We start from the raw sequence: 27,029 nt of genomic DNA, 5'->3' as shown, positions 1-27,029 counted from the left end.
GATTACTGAATGTGAACCAGGGCTGAGGCAATAGCACCAAGACCTACACTCCCATGGCTCACCAGGTCTCTGCCTGTCTGCCAAGGGCCCTGGCCCCAGTCATGATCCCATCTATGAGTGTGCTCTGTGTCACAACACTGACCTCCAGCATAGGCTTTATTTTGCAAGGGAAGAGTCAGAACATGGATTTCACCTCACGTGCAGTGATGACATGGCAGTATTGATCTAGCTGAGGGGCATTCAGCACAAGCTGGAAGCCTCCCCTGGCTGTTTGCTATGCTGCAAGGGGCAGCCAAAGCATCAGTGTGGGGCTTTCTTTGAGTGTCTGACACCTGCCATGTTAAATGTGCCCTGAGGAGAGGGCTCATGCCTGCTGGCAGCCTAGCAGGGTGCCAAATGCCTTGGGCTTTCAGAGAAGAGATTCTCTGCCTTGCTTGCTGCTCACCTCTGCTTTTGGCTGCCTGGGACCAAGGGAATCCCCAGCACACAGCACCACATGGTGCACTCAGGTTTTGCACTGTGCCTGTGCAGAGCTCAGAGGCACCACTCTGCCTGCAGCCTGCATTTAAGAAATGCCTGCATAAACATTATTTATGAAGGCTGTCATGGGCAGAATGGACTCTGCAATCACTCACTTGAGATGTTCCTTCAAGCTTACAAAGATCCACACCCACATCTGGTACAACATCTGCTTGCAGGAAAACACGTCAGGTGGCAGGAATGCTATTGCATTGTTTTAAAAACTGATTTAGTTGGCTAGCCTGGATCAAGTAAAGCATGAAGAAAGATACTACAGGGGAGGGCTTGCAGCTTTTGTGTGTTAACAGATGTGTCCAAGGCTCAGGGAGATCAGAAGGTGACAATAATGCTCATACATGGCTTTCAAATAACTGTTAATCAGAATGAGACCACTGTCCTTCCTCAAGTGTCTGGTTCACTAAAACACTCTGCCCTCTATCACAGATTATATTGCTTATATCAATAATTATTTTTATGTGAAGTTCTTCATGCTTGTCAGGTGCAATTTTATGACTTCACCTTCAGAAATTAGATCCCTTTTACTTCTGCAGCCACCATCCATTTGAAAATTTGAAAAAATATTTAGTCCATGGTATTCAGAGACCCTCCTACCCCAGACCATGTGCTAAAATACTGCAAAAGCTTAAATTCTCCAGAGCTGTATCATCCTTTTTTCTACATACTACACTCCTAAATGATTTTATAAGCTGTGAGAAAAAAAAAGCAGTATTTGAAAGATAAATGAAAGAGTGCTTTATAAAAGTTAGGAGCCTAAGTTTCAACATGGCTTTGAGTAAAAGTTATCATACTTATCAGAATAACATTCCAACTTCCACAAACAAATATGACACATGTTATTTCAGCCTAGAATAAATAAAAGCAGGTCTTTTCTGGAACATCTGTATGACACTGCATGTGATCTTCTCTCAACACAGCCAAGGGCCATCCCAAATACTTGCCTGAGCCCCTGGCCTTCTGTCACAGGTTACTTACCATCACACTCCCCAGTAAATCTTACCTGAATCCAAACTGTTTATCCATTGCCAGTTTGTTTGGGTTATTTTTTAATGTAATAATATTATAGATAAATTGTATAGGAAAAACATTTTTGGAAACTGTCTTATTTAAATGGATACAATTAGAAATTATTTTATTGTGCTGGAGAGGACAGTGGACATTGAGATGCACCAAATGGGTAATGCTTGGTAAGGTTTATTTGAACAAGAGTAAGGGGAGCAGGCAAACAATTTACTGGTAAATACAAATCTGATTTGTCTGTTGCTTTGAAATACTCCATGCTAATTTGGTTTTAGTAGCTTACTAAACTACTGCCTTCTCTCAGTAACTGCTCATTGTCTTACACCTCTCATTTTCATAGATGACTTTTCCTTTAATTATAACGTAGTTGATCAGTGCTTCATGTCCACCAAACTGGTAAATCAAGTGCTCCCACCTAAAAAGACAAGATGTTTAAGAATATATAAACTTGCATAAGAGCAGGTCACATGCCCAGCATACCTGGCAATTTAATAAGATTTGCTTGAAAATGGGAAAATGCTATTCCATGTCTACATGCTGTACATTTGCTGCATGAATACAGCAAATAGTGAGTCTATCAGCAGAGAATTTATTCCACAAAATAAATACATATTATCTCTAGGAAATTTGTAATTAGGCATGGATTAGTTGTAATAACAGCCCCAAAAGTCTTAGGCATTATTTTCCACTGCAGTAACTAAGGAAAATGAAAATGGGTCTGAAATGCTACCAATGTCCCTTTATTCATTGGAGATAACTAAGGTTAAAGCACATTTCAAATGCCAATGGAAGAACAAACCTTGATGAATTTATGATAAGAAGATCTCCCTGCTTGCCGACCTCCAAGGAGCCATGTGTGTCTGATTTGCCCAGAGCATAAGCTGCATTAATGGTGGCAGCTGCCAGTGCTTCATTCATTGACATCTTCATGTTTACACAGGCCAGATGCATCACCATAGGCTGGCAGGCAAGGAAGGGGACAATGGGAATTACCAGGAGCACAAAGCTGTTTATGCTTCAAATCCCTCAACACTCTCCTTTCTCCTTGCACAACAGGAGGAGTTGTTTCATGCAACATAAATTTTGCCAAATCCAAAATGAGAACTCTAAAATCAGTAGCTTTCACAGCATTCTGAATAGGCCTCTCAGGGTGTATGAAGGATGGAACCATTCTGGTTCACAAATGTCTGGCAAAAACTACCAGTACACACAAACAAACACAGGCAGCTGTCTGCTGGGGCATGCAGCTCTCCTTATGCACAGGAAAGCAGTTTGAAGCAAGACCTGTACACAAGTTGTACTAATAAGAAATGTCATAATTCTATGGTTTCAGTATTAGGATTATCTTACCATTGAAAAACAGTATGCATTAGGATTAAAGTCACTGCCAAGAGCAACTATAACACCTTCTTCCAACATTTTTCTAGCTTGAGGTTGCTTCAGTCTAGTGGGAAAAACAAACTTATCAGTACAATTTCCTTAGTTATCACACAATTATTTACAAGGCCAAAAATCATCTCTCAGTTTGGCTACATTCATGCATTCAGTTACATTGATCCTTATGGAGATGAAAGCCCAAATTCTCCTCTTGCATCCCTACCTATCACCCTATGGACAACATAAATAGCAAGTGTGAGACACAGCTTTTGCAGCAACAGCATGTGGCAGCAGCCAGTGTCAACCATCAGGCTCCAGACCACTGAAATTCTGGTATTTATCCAGACTTCAGCCACTTAAGAATTTACAAGATTAAAATCTTCATTTCTGAAAAAAACTAATTTTCTAGTTCTTACAGCTTCCAAGTCAGGCCCCAAAATATGAACAGTGGCACACGCAATGCAACAGTCCCTTCCTGATTTTTGAGTCTGTGGGTTTACTCTGCATACATTAGAGATCTTTTCACTTAGCAATTATAATTCAAAAGATGTTTTCAGTAACTTCAATATCTGGAATAGCCATTTTAAGATTGTTCAGCCCCTGGATTAATCTAATCCTAATCTACACCTAATAAAGTAGGTGTTTGCAGGGTGGGCACTTGGAAATACGCTCTCTAGGAAGTTTTAGTCATAGCTGCTGTAAAGCCACTCTGAATCTACTGTGAGACTTCTCAACAATCTCACAGATTTTTGAGGATTTCCAGCTGAAATAAGACGTAAGGAGGGAGGCTCATTCAGTTCTCTGTATGTGTGATTGCCTTCACTGACCCACACTGATTCTTAAGGCATAGATACACTTTTGCTTTTAGATTAAAGACCCTCAAAGCACACACAAGGATTGGCAGCTACAGAAGTTTCCCTTCAATGTAGTGGCCTTACCTCAGCATGTAGGCTGTTGTTGGCAGAAGGACAGCAGCACACTTAGCTCTTGCCATTGCCACAATACCTTCATCACTAACTTCTTCCAGGTGGCTGATGGCCCGGGCTCCTAGTTCTGCTCCAAGCTAAAGAAATTTTCAAACAAATTACTCACTATTCTCAATTAATTCCGTTTAAAAAGTTGTTTCTAAACAACTGGAAGAGACAATTCATTATTAATGCAAAATACACCACAAAAGAAATAGTAAAGAATACTTGAAAGAACAATCAGAATACAGAGATAAACTATTTGTTAGTTTGCTGCAGGAAAAGTTGATCACTTTATCCACCCACAGTGCAGAAGCACACCTTCAGTGGTGTATTCAACAGCCTAACACACAAACTATGTGAGAGCCATGGATGAAAACATTATCAACTCCTGTTCATAAAGAATCCATCAGAAAATAGTTCACAAAACTGAATGCTGCCTTAAATGGGGAAGTCGAATAGGTTTTTTTGATCAATCAAGTTTTTGGTTTAGTTTGTTGGGTTTTTTTTATATACAGCTTGGGCAGACCCCACAGGAAGGAAGCAATATTTAAATAAGAGTAAAACATGATGTCAAAGGGACTTTCTTTATCAAGATATTTGGGAACCTCGTCTTGACTAAACCACCTCTCTGAATGTGCTCAATAATATTGATATCTGAGTAATGAGACCACTGAGTGTGCGCACTGCAATTTGACTTGTTGCTTCTAACATGATATTTAACAAAAAAACATTTTTCAAGTTGCATAGAAACCATGTTTTTGTCATTCTTGGGTGCATGGATATCCACCTTCCCAATCAGCATCCTGGGTGGAAGATAAGCAAAGTCAATGTTTGATTAGCCAGTGCACATTAGTCCCAGAGGTCAAGGCTTCCTCCCATGTCCTCAACTCCACAGCTGCACATGGACTGCTCTTCCTGGCATCTATTTCTATCAGATAGTCTATTTCATAAAGTCTCAGAAAAGACAACCTCAGTTTTGAAAACTGCAATTCTTTCACAGACTGGGCTCTCACAGGAGCAAAAATGAATGTTAAGAAAGACGTACCTCAGCAGATTTCATCGGATGGAGTTCATCACCATGGAAGTTAATCTGTAACCCTATCTGTTTTCCAGCTTCAAGTATTCTCCTTGTAGACTCTAGATCAAAGACTCCCTTCTCACAGAACACATCTATATTGTTAACATGCATTTCACCACTTAATATGAGTTCTTTCAGTTTAGGAAGGTGGTTATTGATAATGTCATCTGTGGCTTCAGTAGCAGTTTTCCCTCTAATGAAAAGAAAATGTTACAGAGCCATATGAGCAACATCCTTGAAGTCTGGCACACACTCAAGCCATACATGCAATTACTGAATTACTTAGGAAATGATGTAAACATGAATCCCTCAAAAAACCTTCAAATTAAAAAAATCAAGCTGCATTGTAATCCATGTACTCTCCAACACGAGTTACTTTCCATTCAAAGAATATTAGATTGTATTACTGAATGTTTTTAATAAGGTTGGCATCTTGGATGTGAACAAAGACATGGGATACTTTAAAACCAAATTTTTCTGCTCTCCTATTCATATATTCTGACCTCTTTATACTGTATTCTAAAATACAACTATTTAAAATATGTAAATGAGCATTTCAATATGTTAAATAGTATTCATACAATATTGTTATGCAAGTATCAAAGCTCAAAAGGGACATGCAGTATAGGTAATTATTTTTAATTTACCTGTCCTCCTTTTATATCATTCAGAGTAGTGGACAGACAATTGTTTCTAATCAGAAGGGCTTCCCAAGATTTGATTTGCCAAAGTCAGAATAATTTATGAATCCTCTATTACATAAAGATAATGCAGGAGAGATCACTAAATAATAAATAAATCACTAAATAACCCCAAAACATGCAGTTGAGTTAGCATTTTCCAATTTTATTATCTCAGGACAAGGAATGTACAGCAGCTGAGAGCCCCAGTGCTCATTTCAGGCACTGTGAGGCATGCAGACACTGGATTATGGAGTGCCACACACGGCTCAGTTGGGAGCCATGCAATGGCAACAAACTCAAGAAGCCAAATTCTGCCTGAATTCATAAACAAGGTTATAAAGCAGAGCCCTTTGTCCATTCCCCTCTCACTGGAACAGTCAGAGCAACTGGGGTTGCTCAACCTCTGGTCATGATATTAAAAATCAGATATTCCCCAAATCATGAGTTAGATTCAAAATGATGACTGGAGTGACCAAGGAAGAACTGCAGATTTCCTCCTGGTCAAAATGAAAAACCCAAGCCAGAGTTTAAGTTTGAGGGGTAGCATAAAATTCAAGCAAAATAGTTTAGAAACAAGCATTTGATTGAAAAGAGAGGAGTGGATTTAAAAAGACCCAAACTGGAAAATACAGATGATTCAGTATATTGAGGAAATTTCCTCAAATCCCCAACAACTTTCCTCCTTACTTAAAATACATTACCCTTACTACTAGTAGTACATTTTATCATGCTTTACTTTCATCAGTGGGGACAGAAGTGTGCAGAGAATGAGGAGGCACACCTGCCTTTCTAACACATGAGAGTTAGTATGCTTGTAAAAATACTGGAATTTATTTGATTGGTATATAGAAATGCTCAAAGCATTTTGGTGGGAAAGACTATTTATCAGGATTTTGACTGAAATCCTGCCAAGGCTTTTTAGGGGAGGGAGAAAGGAAGGACTAAAAATATATATATATATATAGTTTGGGGTGAAAGGTCAATTTTATTTTACCATTAAGTCCTCCAAATTTTAGTAGGAGTTCTTGAAAGAACTAGTTGCTGCCTTCAGCTGATTTTAGTTACTTTATTCTTAACCATCTTCCAGGTACTGAAGATGATACAGGATTCATTTTCCATAGTTAGATTGACAAAAGATAATTTACCATCCTGCTCCAAATACACAAGAATTAGACTGCAAAAAATATTTCCTGGTTCATGTTTTCTTAAATGTCAGAAAAAGTTGGGGGTTTTTTAGGAGTATGCTTTTTTTTTTTAATTAATATCTCTTGAATATTGCCACTCAATAAGCCTGCCTCCATCTCACATGCCCTGTCTTACAGCAGCCTACCACTTAATATGTCAAAATATCTAGCTAAAGCACCTCATTAATTCCTTCATACACTGAAATCTGGTAACATGAAGATGTCATTTCCATCATAGCAAAATAAAAATCAGAAGTGAGAAAGATTTTTGTGATATGTCTGCTTGAGCCACCAGAATAAATTGATTAAACACAACTCAATCTTCATCTCATAGCTATAAGATGTATACAAGTCTTCATTGTGTGGAAGCATAATTAATGCAATGGAGCTATATAAAGGTTATGGAGCTATATAAAGGTTAGATATGGTATTTTTGTTGTTATTTTGGCCAAAATAAAATCTCATGGCAGAGACCAAGCTTGAAGGATAGCAGCAAATGCAAGCAGAAGAACTTTCTCTAAAACCCTCCAATCTGTGTTGTGGTCAGTGTAAGCATCAGCTGGGGGCAGGGGCTCTGTGTTAAGGCATTTAGGAATCATTAAATAATGCTGCCCTGCCTTCCTTGAAATTAAAATTTTAAGAGCTTCCTATAAGTACTGGCTGTTGTTTTCCAAGTACGTTGTGGTTTAGGAGTGGGGCAGAACAAACCAATTTTCATGAAAAGCAGCAGCACTTACCAAAGCCAATTCTTACCTGGGCACGGCGTGGGCTCCGCAGTAGGTGGAGGAGATGGCAATCTCCATGGCTTTCCTGGCCCGCTCGATGACCCTGAGCATTTTGAGCTCTGTTTCCAGGTCCAAGCCGTAGCCGCTCTTGCACTCCACCAGCGTGGACCCTGCGCGCAGCATGCGCTCCAGGCGCTGCCGCAGCGCCCCGAACAGCTCGTCCTCCGTGGCCTCCCGAGTGTGCTCCACAGTGAAATGGATCCCGCCCCCAGCCTGGTGGATCTCCATGTAGGATGCACCTGCCAGCTGGGGTTAAAGGCAAGGAAACAAAAACCACCCCCATACAGTTAGCTGGGAACAGTGTGTTTGCCGTCCAAGAGATGCTGGAAAGTGCCCTGAGGTCTCTTTGCAGTGAGAGAGACAGAGAGGAGGAAAAAATCCCCACCAACTCTTACTCCCTCCCGCTTAAGTGAAGAAATGGCATAAAGAGAATTACTCTAAAGATGTGCTTTCTCCCAAGTCCAACGGGAAAACCAATCTCTAGCTCAAAAATTCATTGATGTGAAAAAGGAAAGGAAAAAATCAAGACTTAGATTGTAATAGAAGGCAGCACTCCTGTATTGCTTCAATTAATGCAAAAATATATCAAGGGTGGCTGCATAGGATGCAGGTACACTCCTCTCTCATCCTGTCAGTATTCAAAAATCATCCCTCCTCCCTCAGGTAGATTATCTGACAGAAATTATGCACTTTTCTATAAAAGAAAGATGAGAGTCACTACAAAGCAGAACCAGTTATACATTAAAGAAAAAAAAAAAAGGAGGAAGAAAAATCCATCTGTACAATTTTATGCTGTTACCTTCATTGCAAACTCATGAACCCTATCACCAGCCCACACTGGATGTGTATGTGCATCTACCAGGCCTAAAGAAAACAAAGTAAATGTACACTTGAGTTACTTCACTGCGAAAGAGAAAAGATTATGAACATGCAAGCAAATTAAATAGATGGCAGAAGCTCCCCTAAAAAGTCTCTATTAATTAGAGAAAAATAAAAATCCAACCAGACAACTGTGATTTTTCTTCAGAGGCTATTAATTTTCTGCCAATTTTTATTTCAGGTCTGACACCTTATGCAAAATGTCTCCAGGTAAATGCAGCAGTTGCTGAGTTTGTCATGTTATTTTGATAATGTTTTCAAACTGTGGAAGAAAGGATAAATAACCAACTTTGAAAAAGTTCATTCGACTTTAAGCCTGTACTCTGTAAAAAGAAGCAAACTGCTTAGGCTGGGCTTAGCACACTAGACTTCCCCTAGCAGCACTTACTACAGTGGGAGCCTTTTCTACAAGCTCTGAAACAGACACTGCTGAATGGCAAAGCCACTGTAAAAGAAACATAGGTCTAGTTTATGTACTAACACTACTTGGATAGTTTAACACACAATGGACTTGACCATCTTTTGGAGATTTTTTATCAGGCAAAGTTGCAGAACATGTTACTTAAAAATCCCTCTTGTTCCAAACAGCTGTGGGCAGGATGGGCAGACTGAACACCATGGATGAATGGCTGATGAGCTGAGAGAATACAAAAAAGGGCAGTGAATCTGAGGAGTCACTCTGTGGGTCAGCTACATTCCTGTTGTGGTCTATGATACAGAGAAACAGATCTAAAGTCAAAACAGGAGGAGACAGAGCTCCACCATGAAGCCCAGAAGAACCTTGAATATCTCCAGTGAGGGAGGCTCTACAACCTCTCTGGGTGATCTGTTCCAGTGTTCAGTCACCTGCACAGTGAAGCTCTTTCATATGCTCAGGAGGAACTGTGCATCAGTTTGTGCCCATTGCCTCCTGTCCTATTGCTTGGCACCACAGAGCAGAGCCTGGAAACCTCCTGTGGGCACCCTCCCTTCAGACACACAGACAGGGATGAGATCCCCTCTCAGACACCTCTTCTTCAGGCTGGACAGACCAAACTCTCAGTCTCTCCTCATAAGAGAGATGCTCCAAATTCTTCATAATCTTTGTGGCCCTCCACTGGACCACCCTCTCTCTTGTAGTGTGTCCCAGAACTGGACACAGCACTCCAGATGTGGTTTCACCAGGGCTGAGCAGAGTAACAGGATCACATCCCTTGGCCTGCTGGCAGTGCTATTCCTTTGCAAAATAAAACACACCTACCTGGTAACACACACTTCCCAGAGCAGTCAATTATCCTTTCAAACGTTGCTTCTGAAAACTGATTGCGGATAACATCTGCCTGTCCCACGGCTTTGATACAGCCATCCCTGCAAAATACAGACAACCAACAAAGAACGTGTGAGCCTGTTTAAAAGTAAAGAGCTCAGCGACAGAGCTCCTGGAACCATAGGGGCAGGACCTGCAGCAGGACTGAAGATGCACATGTGGAGGTGGTTTGCTCATTTTGCAGATTCACAGCTAACACAGGGTAATGCCACATGCTTCAATGCCGTAACACTTCCAGATCCCTCGGGGTGACACCTTGGCACTGTTTCGCTCTAATTCCTGCAGGGTATCACTGTTTTCCTCCTGTGGATCAGCGAGAATACAGCACCAGCGAATCTATCCACAGGGCACTCGTCCCTCATTCAAATCAAGCTGCCATCGCCTGAACCTGGCTCACACCCCGTGCCCTGGGAACTGCAGGGATCAGCCTCTTTGGGACTATTCTCCCAGTGGAGTTTGAGGATTGTACCGGGAACCCCGGGCTGCGCTGGGGGATGCCTTCCTCCCTCGCAGGGACCCCCGTCCCGCCGGCCGACCCCGCACTCACAGCCCCACACCGGGCTGGATCCCGCACTCACAGCCCCACACCGGGCTGACACCGCACTCACAGCCCCACACCGAGATGACCCCGCACTCACAGCCCCACACCGGGCTGGATCCCGCACTCACAGCCCCACACCGAGATGACCCCGCACTCACAGCCCCACCACCAGGCTGGCCCCCCGCAGCACGCCCAGCCCGGCAGCCCCGTCCCGCCGCAGGTAGGGCTCCCGCCGGCTGCACACCAGCACCAGCTGCTCGGCGTTCTCCAGCAGCAGCCGGTGTCGCTGCCGGCTCGCCATGGCACCGACTGCGGGGCTGCTGGGCTCAAAGTCCCCTCCCGCCCCCCGTCCTGCCCCGCCCCGCCCGGCACCGGCCCGACCGCGGCTCCGGACCCGGGATGCTGGGCTGGATTCGGTCCAGGATAACGTCACAACATCTGTGCACCGCGCTGGTTCATCACCAGCTCCGAAGCACCGGGTTTTCCAGCTGGAGCTCTCCGGAGCTCTCAGTCCTCACAGCACCACCTGGAGATTTCCCTTTGACAAGAAAATAGGAGCCTCTGATTTTGGGAGCGTTTGTTTGGCCACGTGCCCTATCCCCGGCGTCCATCACGTCTCCAGCATCCATCATTTTGCCTGCGCCAATCTTGTCCGGAACCCAGCAACAACCCCCGAAGGACCATAACATCTCCCCCGCGCCAGATGTTCAGGCAGACATTAATTTATCCTGGCAGATACGAATTTATTCGATCCCAATAACGAAATGTTTGTGCGATTCTGCTGCCCCCTACAGAACGAGGGATGGGAGAATGAGGGAGCAAATATTTGCTCCCAATACGGATTTTTTTTGTTTTCTTCTCCCTTCACATATTCATAACGTCTATAGGACTCCAGTATTTCCCAGATGGAAAATGGAATGTCTTTCTAAAAAAGTGGTCCCTCAAACACTTGTCCTGGGGTGGCAATCTTCATTTCTTTTGGAATGAGAATCGATTTTAAATGCTGCTAACACATCTACCTGCATATACATACTGCCGTTCAGCAGAAACTGTTGGATATGTTCGCTCTTGAATGAGCATTTCTGGTGAAGTCTTGTTTGCAAATGAGGCAAGATTTGCACTAAAGCCCAGCAATTTGTATTTAACATCAAACCTGAAAAGTGAGTCAAATTACAATAAATTTGGGTGTTACCTTGTGATGCTTCTCCATTGGCGTAATGCTACACCATGACATAACCTTTGTCTTCTTTCTAAACTCTCATTTAGGCATGCAGAAGATTGACGGGAGAGCTGGAAGAGGGTGCTTCACTGCTTCCAGGAGTTTCTGCTGCTGATTCTGGCACTCCTCAGCAGTATCACAATATGTTTGAAAGCAGAAATCAAAGAGGAGCCTGGCAACAGCATCACGACAAGCACAGAGACATCTCATTGTGGGGGATGCTTAAGCAGTGGTGGTGGGCTGAGATTTGTTGTGTCAGGAATAAAACACAGCCTGCTGCAGTGGAGGGGGGAAAAAGGAAAGATCAACACACCTGTGAGCTGTGTTGTTACACTTAAAAAAAAATCAGTTTTTCTCTCTAGGCTTCTCCAAGAATCAAGGTCAGATCCTGATTTATATCCTGAGAATTGGTGAAGATTTTATGCTTAGTAAGCTAGGAGTGTATTTTGTTCTAAGACTTATTATGTTCTGTTTGCAGAAAACTTACAGATGTGCTTGTGTATTTCTATATGCCCTGGTTGTTTTCTAGTGAAAATTCTTCTCTGTAATAGATCAGAGTATGAAAAAAGGTCAAGCCACTGCAATAGGGTTTCTAATATGCTGTGCCTGATCTATTTTTGAGAATACTGCCTGGAAAGGTAAGTGAAGGAATGATTTCTAGGTTGCATCCTCAGAAAAATTCTAGAGTTTGATTCCAAAAGTACAGATTCTAAATACTTGGCTGTATTTTTGAAATGTTGGCAGAATTTACTGGATGCAAATGGAAGATTGTAGGGTGCTAGAGGAGCCCTGCCTAAATTTCTTAATTTTAGAGCTTTTAAGTCACCTTAAAGTACCAGTGGAAGTTCTTTTTGAAAATAATTTTTAATTGCAGCATTTTCAATGAGAGAAAAAAATCCCAGGAAAAGTAGAGATAAAAAAAGTTGAGTATCAGGTTATTGGTTTAAGGGATTTAATCTCTTCCTGCTGGTGCTTTACATGAGAATACGAGATGTTTATTCCTCAAGGACTCCTTTTCAAATACACTGACAGAACTACATTAGAATGTCTGTTCCCGTAAACAATTTGTAATTAAAAACAAAAGACCTGAAGTTAAAGATGAGTCTCAGATCAAATATTGGCTAAATTTTCCTTAAATTTGTAGATCAGTTTTTTTCATCAGCTAAACAGACCTTCCCAACAATATACACAGCATGGTGAAATGTCCTGAAAGGGGACACTATGTATGCCTTAACACAAGTTAATTACTAGTGAAATTTACTGAATGCTATTTCCTTGTTTACAAAAGCAGCAGAGGTCAGTAAACCCTCAGGATCAAACACAGAAAATGCATCACTTGGATGAAAGTGACTTGCAAATGTGGAATAGATCCAAAGTAAATTGCAAATCTGTTACGTAACTTCCCCCATGTTGGATTGAGTTTAACATCACATTCACAAATACTTTTTGCATAGTTTGCAAAAATGAAAGTGAATATTGCATTTTTTTTTTTTTCTGAGTAAAAGAAACTTGCATCTCTCAAACTGTAGAAACACTGCATTTGCTCAGATGAGCTTTCTGAATCGGCCTTTGGCACATCCCATAATGGCCCAGGAAGGGGGAGACCTTTTGGGGAACACCACAGTTGCCTCAGGGGACAGTGCAGCCTTGCCAACTTATGTGCCTGGGTTTCCTTTTCACCCAAACTGCAGCTAAGGAAAAGGAGAGCTGCTGTGCACCTGTGTCCTGTCAGGAGTGGGATGTGGGCACCTGGTACAATTCCAGCATCTGGGCTTACAGCCAAAGCTCGTCCTTCTTTGCAGTCTGTGAGCTGCACAATACAGTTTGCAGCACTTTCTCTCTTCACAATGATAAGGATTTAGGGTCTTCTCAGGTAGCTTGTGTGCTCTTTTTTGTGTAATCCTAGAAATGGGAAGGTTTCCAAGTAAAAAAAAAAAAAAACAGCAAACACCCTAATATTCAAATGAGAAACACACACAAATAAGCTCAAAACTACATGTTGTATGTGACATGCCTCACTATTTCTAGGCTCTTTTTGATCACCCTCTCACCATATTTAATAAGTGCTTTATCTTTTCCTGAGTGTCCTGCTACTTTGTCTCCAATTTCTTTTATCCTATAAACAGCTGGAACAACCTAATCATATGAAAGTTATTTTTCTTTTTAGTTACCTTATGTACGTTGTATTTAACATGTGAAATCACAAGCTCTTTCATTTGTGTCCTTAATACACACCTAAGTGAATGTTTGCAGTTCTTTTGGACTTGCTCCAGGAATGAAAAAATCTGTATTCATGGGACTTACTCCATACAAACTAAGAAACAGCTCAAATATATTCAAATATATACTCTGATTTATTCAGAGTACCTTATCTTCACCTGCACTGCAATTCTTTCCACATCATTTAGGACCAGGATCTAAGTTAAGCACATGTTTAAGTTGTTGTCTGACTTTATCTGCATGGGTTCTTCCATTGAAATGAATGGAACACTTGATGGTAGCAAAGAGAAACACGTCTCCACTTTTGCAACAAAACTAAACAAATTATCAAGTTATATAATACCAAAGTATTATTTAGTTAAAGTGTTCGATGCTTGGTGCTAGGCAAAAGTAAAATAGTCTTAATTTGAAGTCTAAGGAATGCAACTGTCAAAAAAACATATAATAAAACATCTCAAAAGAACGTGAAGCTATGTGAAAGGATCACACTTTTGTTGAGGATGAAAACTCAAGACTCTATTAAGCAGCTTATTTGTCTGAAAGAGGGAGATAGATTACATGAGAAAAATATCTTTGTTTTCTGAGTTCTTGCTTTTCCAAAATGTAAGTCCACTTGTCTTTCCTATTATTCATCTTACTGTAGATTTTTCCAGCTTTCTTGGGGTTTTTTTTGGGTTTTTTTTTTTGGTTGTTTTTTTCACTTTTTCTAGCTAGTGGTTTCATCTAGATATTCACCAGCTGTGACTTACATACTAAGTTGACAGTCACACCCTTTCCTCCTCCAACACTGTGACTATCAATGGCAGCATGGGAAGGGCACTATTCTGCATCATGAAGTCATTAACAGGGTGTCAAACCAAGTGAGATCCTTTTTTACCTCTCATTCCTGCCACCACTAAGAACACATCTGGCTGTTCTGAGGTCTCCTAGGCTCATGGCCAATTTTAAAGTACTCACTTATCCTTTTGTTTAGATTTTAGCTTAAATAGCTCTTTTCCCTTTCCCAATGGGATTGTAGGGTACTTTGGCAGAGCTGCAAAACCTCCAACAGCCAAAAAGAAGAGTCCAGTTTAAGCAATGAAACACCTGGGCAAGTACATCAGAAATTATTTTTCACTCTTTATGGAAGCTTACATTTGTAAATATTAAAGGAGCACATGGATAGTTCCAGGGCTGACTTAAAACATAAGAAACAGGAAGGCATTTCTCTGCAGGATCCATCCTGACAGGCTAGTGTCCCTCCCCAGTTCACACAACCAGAGTTCAATCCCAATGCAGCCCCAAGCATCCAGCACTGCCCACTCCAACTGTCTCTGAAGGGATGTGTGATCCCAGGAAACAGGGTTGGAGATCTGCACTCCACCTGCACCTACTACAGGAACAACCTGTGCAGCTTTTACACAGAACACCTGAGGAGGACCACAGCATCCTTTCCACTCCTCAGCAGAGACAAAGAGCACTCCCACTCTGCAGTCTTTGTCTCAACTCTCAATGTCACTGAGGTCTGTGCAGCTCTACAGCTGCCAGGCTTTTGTCTGGGTGGTTGTTGGTTACTAAGATGATACAAGCTTGTCCTTCTTAATGACCCTACAGCTACACTTCAAGCTTCTTGAATCAAGGCAGAATATTTCTGAGAGAAACTGAGATATAACATCCCCACAACTCACTTGCAGTACAATCTTCCCAGCTAATTCCAAAAGTTTTATAAACAGGTTTAAAGATGAAATGTATTTAAATAGTCACTACATACATACTGTAAATTATAAAGACTGCCAAGTCCTCCTGTGTTTCAGATGGGAAGATAGCTGGTAATTTTTTACATAGTCACTATTCACAATTACCTGTTGTTTCTCCAGCATTAGTTTTTCAGACACCAATAAAATATTAAAGACCTTCTAAATGGTTAATTTTCCCCATAAAACAATGGAAATGAAGTAAACACCTTACTACAAAAGTATGAAAAAAACAAAAAAGAAAAAAAGAGTTTATTTCCAGAAATACAAAACACCTATTCTCTCATTTCTCCATCTTCTTCCTCTTCTTCCACACCTCTGATGTACAAAACATTATTGCACCTGTAAACAGAACCGAGAGTTCCCTTAGTTATAAATGTTATCGTTTTCACAACATAAGACATGCTTTAAACATTTTTCTGCTTGAATGCAGCCTGGCAACAGCCAAATTCTACGGAACAAAATGCTGCTGTTGACTTTGTACACCTTTTCCCCACAAGTACATTAAACTGTGCAACTTGATAAATGTAATAACTGTTTGACAATGATGTGCAAAAATATCTTTCCTTTTGGGTGAACAGTTATGGTCAAGTTTAACTTCCGTGCATGAGAAATGTTTCCAATTGCAATGCACTAGTGTACAATGCCAAAGAATTCCCAGAGATACAAAAATGTGGAAAACAAAAGCATTGAGTCATCACAAAGGGGACAGTAAATGTTTTTATAAATATTTTTTTAAAAATTGTTTTTCTTCCACTCCGAAGGGATTTTGATATAAAAGACACATTCATAATCTTCCTGTAAGAGCAACACTTGGCATCTTAATTAAACAAGAAACACAGCAGCCACCACTACAAGCTTTAATGCAAGTAGTGAGGTGACTTAGAGCCTTCCTCCACCGTAAATAAACATCCCAATTACCTTATCAAAACTTCACCCAGGTGTCCAGACAACGCACCATCTATGTACTCCTCTGTGTTGGCAAGCTTGAAAGGAAAAAGGGGAAAAAATCAGAACGGCAGCAATAAGAGTGGGTGGCTTGACAAAGACCACGACGGTTCTGCCCCCAGCCCAGGGCTCGGCTACAGCGAGCGGGAGCGGGCGAACAGCTCCAGTTCCTCTGTGCCGCATCCCCCCAGAGCGCCGCCCGCCACCACGGCATCACTGCCCGGCATCACCAACCCTCATCGCGGCATCACCGACCCTCATCCCGGCATCACCGCCCCTCATCATCCCGGCATCACCGACCCTCAGCATCCCGGCATCACCGACCCTCAGCATCCCGGCATCGCCGCCCCTCGGCACCCCGGCTGTGGGCGGTAAAGTTCCTCACGGATCACCTCACTCCGAGCCCCGTCACGGACAGACACCTTCCTCTAGACCAGCTTGCTCAGAGCCCCATCCAGCCTGGCCTCCAACGCTCAGGGATGAGGCACCACAGCGCCGGGCCCGCCCCGCCCCGCGCCCCCGGTCCCTCACCTGCATGTTCATGTAGCCGTCCACGGAGACGAGGTAGCCCTTGTACTCCATCCCCCACTTCAGCTTCACCATCACCGGCTTCCCCGTCAGCCCGTTCAGGAACGGCTTGGGGTTGAGGGGCAGGCTCTGGCGGGGAAAGCACACGCTCAGCGCCGCCCGCCTCCCGCTCCGCCTCGCCCGGCCGCCTGAGGCCGGCAGCGGAGCGGCTCCCGCCCCTCTCCGCGCCCGGCTCCCGCCCCTCCCGGCTCCCGCGCCTCCCGGCTCCCGCTCACCATGGCGGGAGAAGCGCAGGCCCAGGCGGGAGCCCCTCGTGCGCGCCGCGGGACAACGGGAAGCGATGGAAGCGGCTCGGCTCCCGCTTCCCGTTCCGGGGGCGCCGCTCTCCCACCTCCGACCTCTCACCCGCGCCGCGCTCCCCATAGGCTGCGGGCCCGCGCGCCGAGCCGCGAGCGCGGCTGCCCATTGGCTCGGCGGTGCCGCGGGCCTCTCTCATTGGCTCGGTTTGCTCCCCGCCATCCCCGTCCCAGCCAATCGCTGTTGCCGCGGTGCGCGCCGCGGTCGCGTGGCCGTGGGCGGCGCCGGGGTGCTCGCGTACCCGTGCGCGGTGCGCGTACCCGTGCGCGTGCCCGTGCTCTGTGCCCGTGTCCGTGCCGCCCCGTGCTGCTGTGCGCGGGCGCGTCCCCGCGAGGGGGCAGTCCCGGGGCGGCGCGGTGACCGTGGCACCGGGCGGCAGGGCTCTGGCAGCCGCTCCTGGTGGCGCCGGCCACAGCCTGGCGGCGTCCGTCTGTCTGCGGACACAGATACGCGCACCTTTCCCTGGTTCCACACGCAAGGATGGAAAATCTCAGAGTTTAAGGACACATTAAGTGCGAATTCCCTGTATTTTGGCTCCTAGGCAAAGCTGGTTTTGAGTGTAGAGAGTCGTGAAACGTCAGTCCTGCACTGGCTTTTATGTCTTAACAATTTGTCACATTTTCACTAATGTCTGCTACTACTCTTTGTATAAATTCATCAAATGCCACAATGCGTATTTCTGTTCCTGCATACAACATATTCCCCTGATCTTCAGTGTATTGGGTGCTGAACGTGGAAAACACACATTCAGGAAACTTAACCTTTCATTAACAGAGCTGTTACGGGTTTTGTGCACCTCACTTTCCAAAAGCTAGTCTGGTGCCCTAATATTGAAAGCAAAACCATATTATCACCTCCTCAAATCTGTGCATTTAAACTATTGGTGCAGCAAGCCATCTTCTCCAGGCTCAGATTGTCCTTGCACACAGTGGCACTGTGAATGTGTAGGAGTGAAACATGGAATTGTAATTCCTGTTCACTATATCAAAAGAGCAGTTACAGAATCACAGAATTGTTAGGGTTGGATGGGAAGATCATCCAGTCAACCTCCCTGCCAAGGCAGGCTCACCTGGAGCAGGTGACACAGGACGTGTCCAGGTGGGTTTGGAATGTCTCCAGAAAGGTGACAATTCCTCCCCAGGCAGCCTGTTCCACTGCCCTGCCACCTTCAACACGAACAAATTCTTCCTCATTTTGAGGTGAAACTTCTTGTGGCGATATCTAAATACACATTTCCATGACCATTAGAAATAAGTGTGATTTTCTTTTAGGGTGTAGTGGATGGGTAACAGAAACAACACCAAAATTATGCAAATGATCTTTCTGGTAGCAGGACTTGCTATGGGCCAGCTGAAAGAGTAACTAACCTATAAGATTTTTTTGTAAGGAAGTCTGTGTTTAGATTATGTGGGGAAAATATGAACACAATGGGAAATGGTATATATATATATGAAATTTCGTTACATTTGCAGTATAGAATAGCTGATTTAACATGATAATGTACAATGTGGCAGAATGCAATGAGCTTAGAGTGAGTGTCTTGAATAAAGTCATGCTATAAGAACAATTTTTGCACTGTTCTGACAAGGATAAACATGGATGTCTGTGAATGGCAATATAACAGATTTGGTATATTATTTGTAAATAACACTACTTATTTTTACATGTGATACCACTTTTGACCACAATGTCTCCTACTCTAAAACTTTTTGTGTGCCAAGAAATAGGAGCACTTATATTCCTCTTATAATACACTCTGTTCCTCAGGTGAGTACATATTCCAGCCCTGTTGTTACCAAAAATGGGCATTTCCCAGGGTCATTGGTCTCAGTGTAGAAGTCAGACAGTAAGAGTTCTTGACTTCTAGTTTCATAATTGGTCTGTGAATTCACGTGCTGCAGACTGGGTCTGCAGCAAGTTTTGGTGGTGGGCTAGGAAGCAGTTCTGAAAGCACAGAATGCGTGACTACATCTGATGTAGTTAACTGAGTAAGTCAGTTAATCAGGAAAGAAAATAGCTGTTGTTTTTCTTTCCCCTTATGAGGAATTTGCTGTTTACCTTGTTGACTGAATCATTCTGACTCAGAGACAGTCTTCTTATGCTGATCTTCGGATCTTCAGCACGGGGGTGAAGTTCACCTTTTGTCCTCTTTGTGTTTCCCATGTAATAGGGGAAGTAATAATTTGCATTCTTTTCTGCCTTTGGGTCAGGGTATTTAGGCTGTTGCTCAACAGGAAATGAACAGGAAAGAGTTGTTCTAACAGATTAATCCAAACCTTAGCTCCTGGATGGATGGACAGGATTTTCTCTTTCAGCCCAGGAGTGGGAATTTAACACAAATGCCTACACTGTTCCTGAGGAAACACATTAAGCAGCTGGACATTTAAGAGCAGCATTTCTGGTGGAGGGACTGATTAGATGGCATTGTCTGTGTAAGTGCAAATGCCCACTGACATCACTAATGCACTGTGTTGCCCTAAAACCAGGCTGAGAGGAACCCTGTACCATCACATTACTGAGAGAAACCTCAGCAGCCCAGAACTCCTTCCTGATTCAGCTGAGTTTGCTGGGACAGGAACTCCCTGCTGTGACCTGTTTTTGTCTGTCATAAACACATGATTAAGGAAATTTTCAGAGCTGCCCCATGTTCCAGCTTCTAGGCTGTACATTTAGTGACCATCCCATTCTTTCCGTAGTGTTATGCCAGTGTCAGTGGGCATTTCCTTCACTGCATTCTTATTCCACATCAGGCAAACTTCTGATCCCACACAGTCATGTCCACCAGAATAAGGGCATCAACTGTGCCATCACATCAGAGACCCCATTCTCTGATGTCTCTGGCACAGCCAATTCCTGACAAGCTCTCTGTTCTAACTTCTTGGGGATTCAGTGGTTATGATTTTTGTGGACCTAGGAGGATTTTGAAGATCTGTGCACCCTTGGGGAGTTTTGGTGTTGTAGCAATGCTGTTAAAACATGAAGAGGACCTAAGACTCAGGCCAAGTATTGAAGACATGAGGAACATCTATTTTTCCTTCTGGAATAGGCATAATGGAAGATTTTCCATTAGATAACATACTGGAATGGAAAATTAGATCTTGCCCACAGTTTGTCTGGAGAGAGTATCTTGTCTAAAAATCTTTTTCAATAAGTAACAAAATTTTCTCTATGTGCAGAAAACCTGTCTCATTTATCAGTTCTTGCTGACTTGGGAGTTGCTGAGGTGTAGTCCTGACTTTATGGGGCTTTGCCAGAGTAAAACAGTTTTGCTTCGAGCAGTATTTTTTCAGAAATGTCTACCAGTGAAACACCTTTCCTCTCTGCTGATTGTCATTTTGGTTACACCAGCTTTGGTGAAATCTCCATGTGAGGCAATAGCCATCCACCACAGATTGTGACTGGGAGTAGGGAGGTAGTGACATCAGACTTAAAAAGAACAGGGGGCTATAATTTCTCTCTGAGATTCTCATCAACAAAAGCAAAGCTTCACTGTGTTAAAGGGATGGATATACAGGATCCAAGTACTAGGAGACACAAAACTGGTTATCCTGTTTCAGGCTTCATCCAAGAAGCATGCCTTTTTCCACATGCTGGCAGACTTTTCATCTCCGTGTAAGACTGTAGCCCAGAATAGATACTCAGTCTTGCTGAAAAGCTAGGAATCTTTCCAATGGCCCTTCATGCCTGGCAGTGGCTAGCAACAGTAAAGTGAGGGAACACAAACAAAATGCAGACTTGCCCAGTAAGTAGGAGACCATGCTGTGAACAACTTCCAGGGTAGGAGGCAGAGGTGAGTCTGGGAAGATGGAAATGAAAGGTTTCTTCATGGGTAGAGGATTGTGCCATTTCAGATCAGTACAATGTCTTTTTTCTGCAATGGTATCAGTATAAAATGAGACTGAGGGTGGAGGTGAGGGGCAGGTATGTGCTAACAAGAGCCCAGATCTTTTGTCCACACCATCAAAGATCTGCCAGAGTGGCTCTTCTGTGAACCTGTCACAAGGTCAGGCTGGGCTGGCAAGTGGAGGCATGGGATGGGTATTGTACAGAAATTATGGGCACATTAAAGCCTCCTTTTATCCATATTGAAAACCTTTCTTTTTCTGTGCAAATAGTGTTCATGCAAATTATGCAGCTACACTAAAGAGAGGCCCTTTAAGAATGTGTCTCTGAAAACACAGTCTCCTTTGCCAAGAAATAATGGGACTTCCTTAATTATCAGCTGTTATCTTCTGGGTTTAGCAAACTTTTGTTGCTTCATGTGCAGTCGCTTCTTTTATTCTTTGACATTAATGAATTGGAATTGAAATTACGTACTGAGGAAAACAAAGTGATCTGTACAAATAAGAAAACGGTGTACTTGTGCATGTCAAAAAGGAGATCAAGTATTGTGCAGAAGGAATTTGGAAACTGTGCTTTCACACAAACATCTTAATAGATATTAATGACTGGCTCCAAATCACAGAAGTTGTTTAAGGCTTGGTGTTTTGGGAAATCTGTCTGATCAGAGCTTGGAAAGGCTGGCTGGTGTTGGAGGCTCTCTGTGTAAGGTGGCAAGCTCTGCTGTAACAGAGGACCTCATCTGCTGCTGTTTTTAACAGTGAATCTTGTGGGGAGGGAGGAGACACAGGAGTTGGGCAATAGGCACATGGGTGAGCAGAGTGTTGCTGGTCGAGACAGACTAGGTATTGTACAGATTCCCTCACCAGTTCAGAGAGAGAAGGAAACTAGCTGGGTAGGAGAAAGTCAGAGACATAAATGATGCAGAGTTAAAGGGAGCTGCTAAATCTAGGGTTCCTGAATTTCTTAGAAAACTCTGTCTGAACCCAAGCAATATTCTGAAGAGATGATGCAAAGGAGCCCAGGTCCCAAAGAAACCTGAGTTATCAAGGTTGACTGGCACCTGCAGGGACAAATATGTCAGACCTTCATCCATTACACAGTTTTAATGTGTTGTGGTTCTATTAATTTGCCCAGGTACATCTACTCTTCTTATAGCCAGAGGGAAGAGTGACTTGGGGTTGGAGCCTCTGCAAAGTCTACTGATTATTTGCACCTTTCCCAGGAAAGTCAGTGCTGATCCTCAGTCAGCTGGGCAGTAGAGTCTCATTTCCAGGAAGGATCTGCAGACAGAGAAAACCCCCAGCCTCCTGTGCTTCAGAAATGTGCCAGAAGTGATGTCTGCAATTCATGTTTGACTTGAACCTGAGCCAAGGCCCACATCTCATCTTTGAGGCAGCAGTCACTGCCCTGCATCTGAGACCAGTGGCTTCCAGTGGCTTCTGCCTCTCTGCTGAACTGGTGTTCCTTTTTTAGGGCCTCTCTGGGTGAGAGAATGCCAAGGGTCCACTGTAAAGGCAAATGTATGTGTGCAACCTTCCCTGTGGAGCAGAATGGAGGAAAAGCTTTCATACAGTCAATTTTTGGTCAGCTACCAGAACCCTGGAGTAGCTCATTGCCTGTCTGAAACAAGCAGGAGCCTGAGATTGTGTAGGTGGACAGGCTTTTCTCAAACCCTGCAAACCGCAGAGGCTTAGCCTGCCCAAGATAGGAAGGACTATATGAACCAGGAATTAACTGTAGGGATGGTCAGTTAATTAGGACCAAGTGGCCAAGCAGACAGCACAAAAGACTGCAGTATGCTCATAACTCAGAATCTCATGGTTCAACACACATCATCTGTTAAAAATCCAGGAGAGAGAGCATGGCTATTGCTGTTTACACTGGTCATATGCCAACCATCCCCAAATTACCAGTGCTCTGACTTCCATATTTCTTGGGGTAGTGCCCAGCTGTACGTGCTGGGTGCAGTGTGGAATCACAGAAATGCCTTTTTTGAGCATTCTCAAAGAGCTCAGTAAGTTGGAATTTTGGCCAGTGAAGTTTCCCCTGCATGATGTCAATGACAACTCACAGAGACCAGCCCTATCTGGTGCATTTTTAGTCAGGAGTCCATTGATGTGCTGCTGTTCCCTTGACACAACTGCTTCCTGTGAAGCTGGAAGTTGTCATGTAGTTTGACATTTCTGCTTTTGTTTTGCTGACTACTCTGCTAGATCAATTATACAACTGTTAGTTTTTTTCCTAAGTGCACAGAGGATGAGAGCTGGCTTCTCTTTGCCCAGCAGGTGTTTCTGAGGAGGCAGGCTGATGTGCTTTGAGCTTCCCTGCTTGGGCCAAAAGCCTGGAGAGATGCTTATGAGCAATTTCTGACAGTGCACTGACAGTTCCTGATGTTCCTTGCACACCCCAGATGACCTGCCCCTACTTCCACACTGTTCTCTTTGGGTCCTTTTCTGTTCTTTGAATCTTTGACAGCATCCAGTGTTGCTGTCTCCATGTCTTGGCATGAGTGGTCTCAGCAGCATAGCACAGAGGCATTCACATCCATTTGGTGCCTTCTTTCTCCAGAGCAGTGTCTTCTCTGTGGCAATCTGCACTGCAGGTGCTGGAAAGGTGTGAAGCAGTGCATGTTCTTGTAGCAGGACCCAAAGGGGGTCCAGGGATCCACTGCTCTGCCCAGGAATGCAGTGACAAGCACACTTGCACTGATAGGTACTGACCTGGCCAGCAAAGGGAAGATTGTGCCCTGATTGTATTGTTTACTGCAATGCAGGATAGAGACACTTAGCTAGTTTGGGTAATAAAAACAACTGGAAGAAGCCTGCTTCTCTGCCAGCAGATATATTGTGGTGCCTGAGCTGGCTCTCTCCAGCCACTGCGTGCAAACTGGGATGGTTTGGAGGATTAGGGTGTGTTCAAGGGTTAGACCATGGCCACATCTTGCAAGCACAGCAAAAGGTGTACCCTTAACAAAGACCATTTGCTGCAGCACTCAAGTCTTTGCTCCAAAACTTTTTTCCAGAAGAAACTTTTTTTTTTTTTTTTTTTTCCCAGAAGAAACTTTTTCCTTTTGTTTTTTTTTTTTTTTTTTTAAGTAGAAGGAAAGGAACCTATGTTTTTCCCAAACACCATTCTTGGAAATGACCTTCTAAAATTTTCTTGAAACGTATCAGCTTGGAGCAGATATTTCCTGCTTCCAGGAAAGCTTTTCTAGAGATCTGCCTCCTGTAAATGTTTATACAAACAATTAAAGACTGCCAAAGTTCTAAGCAGCAAAGATAGAGGAGCTTAGGGTGGAAAACACTGAAACCTTAATAATAGCATTGCCAACTGCGCTGAATAAACAGATGGATTTGATATGGATTTTGTATAATAAATGTTAGCTTAGACATTAAACTTTTGTTCCCTTTTTTTTTTTTGCTGCACTGCAAGCAAAAATGTAGCATAGCCTTACGAAATGTTGAGTATTTTCTGGCAAATGTATTTTTTAAATTATTCTTAAGGTTGTTTGATCAGTTGTGGGTTGCAATGGACTGCTACTGATGTTCCTTTCCTATGACACTTCACATAAGGCAAGTGACTACTTGTTTTGACATATTGTAAAAGATCTGCAATTATAAGGGGGAAAGGTCTAGTCCATTCCTGTGACACTTTATGGATTTAAATACTTCTGTGTAAAACACATCAGCTCATCTGTGGTTTTGTGGGGTTTTACTTTAAATGCTCAGGAAGAAGCTCTTATCATGTTTTATCTTAGGAAAGGAGATCTAGAGGATTAAATGATACAATCAAAGATTTATTTTAAAACAAGCAAAAAGTTCAATGCTAAACAATCTTGTTCAAGCTTGATTCACAATACTACCATGTTGAGACACCAAGAATTTTAATGGAGCTATGACTTTACATGAAGCATTTGATAAGATAATTCTCAGCAGAGTGAAGTGGATGGCCATTCCCATGCCCCCCTGACTGGTCTGTCTGAGGTGAGGTGAGATGGTGCTGGTGGGTGACTGCTCCTGTCCCAGCATCTGGACACCAGCTCCCACTGGAACACCCTGGCTGGCACTTTACCCATCCCTAAGATAAGAGTGGCTGGAAACCTGAATGCCATCGTACTTTGTCACCATTTAATAATTATCTGAATTTAGGCATGTGGAGGGCCTTTTCCACAACCTATGTCTGCAAAGATCTTTGTTTTAAAGATCTACTTTTTGTGGTGTTTGGAGGGCAACATTTTACCAGACTAAAGAGCCTGTGTTTTGTGAGGGACCTTTGAGGTTCTATGTAAAGAAACCCCATTCCTCCATGACACTGTTTATACAATGTGTTTTCTTTATGGATCACATAAGAATTTCAGGGAGTTTATTCTGAAAATTTGCATGAAATTGGATTTTTTTTCCCCTGAGTAGTCAACATCATTAAGCTGAGTATAGATGGAAAATACTGCAGACCAGTGTTTCTGGTGTTGAGCAAACATACGAATATATAATTGCTCATACAAATTAAAAATACAATTTTTTTGGTGTTGCCAAGTTGACTCCAGCCTCAGAAAATGGACTAAAAGGTGCAAGCTCAGCACATTGGTTGGAGCTGTAATGTCTTTAGCAAATGAGGGAAATTGAATACCCTTTGCCTACATAACCTTTGCCTTCACTGATTTTGCCTTATTCACGTTTGGAAGTACACATCATCCTCTAGTGTGTTTAAATAGCAGCAGGATGGAAGTAATGACTGTGCTTTCAAGGGCAGAATGCTCCTGAGTTCAATGGAAATTGGATGCTAAATTATATCAAACAGTCACAGAGCACACATGACTCAGACCCGAGCTGCACATCTGAAATGTTGCTGTAATGAAGAGCATCACTTAATTTATTTTTATTTAAAGCACAGGCAAACCTATTTAATATATATTTTAAAAATATGTTTTGCTGTCCCTATTTTGTCTGGTTAATACTCATATGTGTGTGTATATATATATATGTGGCACCACAGAATGCATGCAGACAGTACCATACATATTAATACATATTTATGTGCTGGATATTATATAAACATATGCTCTGTATTATTTATTAACAACCGCTTTATTTCAGACATCAGAAAAATGTGGGATCTCACTGTGTCTGAGAGCACTGATTACATTCACAATGGTGAACAGATTAACCATTTAGTTGCAGGTATCAAGGTTGTCACTCAAACTGGCAGCACCTCAGAATAGCTAAAGCTTATCAAAAATTGTCTGGATTGGAAATGACAGCCATACATGCATGACTGCGTCTGTATGGCTGGAAGATTGTTGAAGTGTGAAGTGAAGAAGTTCACTTCAGTTTATTTTTTATCATAATTACTGTATTTCATGAAGAAACATTGACTTGCCACATGATAAATACAAGGGGAAACAGAAAGAAATTTCATTCTCTTATCATCTTCTTTCCCAAAGGTCACCACATTTGAACAAAGTGCATTTATTTCATTCCTTATGCATTTATGTAGCCATTTACTGTACTCTGTATAAGTGAAGCAGAATAATTTTTTGCGAGACTAATTAAAAGTTGCATGGTAGAAAATGTTTTTGTGATCACACCACCGTAACGAAATTGAGCTGTCTTTACTGACGTGTGCTCCATTTACTGGGTTTTTTAAAACATATTTCCCACACTTCCAGCAGATCATTATTTTTTAAAAGCAAAAACATAGTAAAGCTTTTCCTCCTAAGTAAATTAATATCCTTAATGAATATATTCAGAAAAATAAAGTGGCAATTTATCTCATCTTTCTTTATATATTATGTGAATTTATTCTGCTTCCCAGATCTATAGCATC

General features: G+C 42.8%; 2 protein-coding genes across 2 annotated transcripts; both read right to left on the bottom strand.

Moving 5' to 3' along the window:
* Positions 1-1,623: 1,623 nt before the first annotated feature.
* On the bottom strand, positions 1,624-10,686 carry AMDHD1 (amidohydrolase domain containing 1). Its single transcript, XM_079304857.1, has 9 exons — positions 10,517-10,686; positions 9,752-9,858; positions 8,432-8,496; positions 7,601-7,878; positions 4,948-5,173; positions 3,873-3,997; positions 2,908-3,001; positions 2,357-2,517; positions 1,624-1,972 (listed from the first exon to the last, which is right to left on the bottom strand). Exons 1-9 carry the CDS (start codon positions 10,657-10,659, stop codon positions 1,858-1,860), a joined length of 1,314 nt encoding a protein of 437 aa, XP_079160983.1. The 5' UTR covers positions 10,660-10,686; the 3' UTR covers positions 1,624-1,857.
* A 5,071-nt stretch (positions 10,687-15,757) lies between these two features.
* On the bottom strand, positions 15,758-17,421 carry SNRPF (small nuclear ribonucleoprotein polypeptide F). The gene is made up of 4 exons (XM_079305150.1): positions 17,282-17,421; positions 17,010-17,135; positions 16,452-16,516; positions 15,758-15,872 (listed from the first exon to the last, which is right to left on the bottom strand). Exons 1-4 carry the CDS (start codon positions 17,282-17,284, stop codon positions 15,806-15,808), a joined length of 261 nt encoding a protein of 86 aa, XP_079161276.1. The 5' UTR covers positions 17,285-17,421; the 3' UTR covers positions 15,758-15,805.
* Between the last annotated feature and the right edge of the window lie 9,608 nt (positions 17,422-27,029).

This window comes from Erithacus rubecula (genome assembly GCF_903797595.1).
Source record: "Erithacus rubecula genome assembly, chromosome: 4".
NCBI classification, from domain to species: domain Eukaryota; kingdom Metazoa; phylum Chordata; class Aves; order Passeriformes; family Muscicapidae; genus Erithacus; species Erithacus rubecula.
Note: the sequence above shows the minus strand (reverse complement) of the source record. Positions and strands in the feature narration are given on the sequence as shown.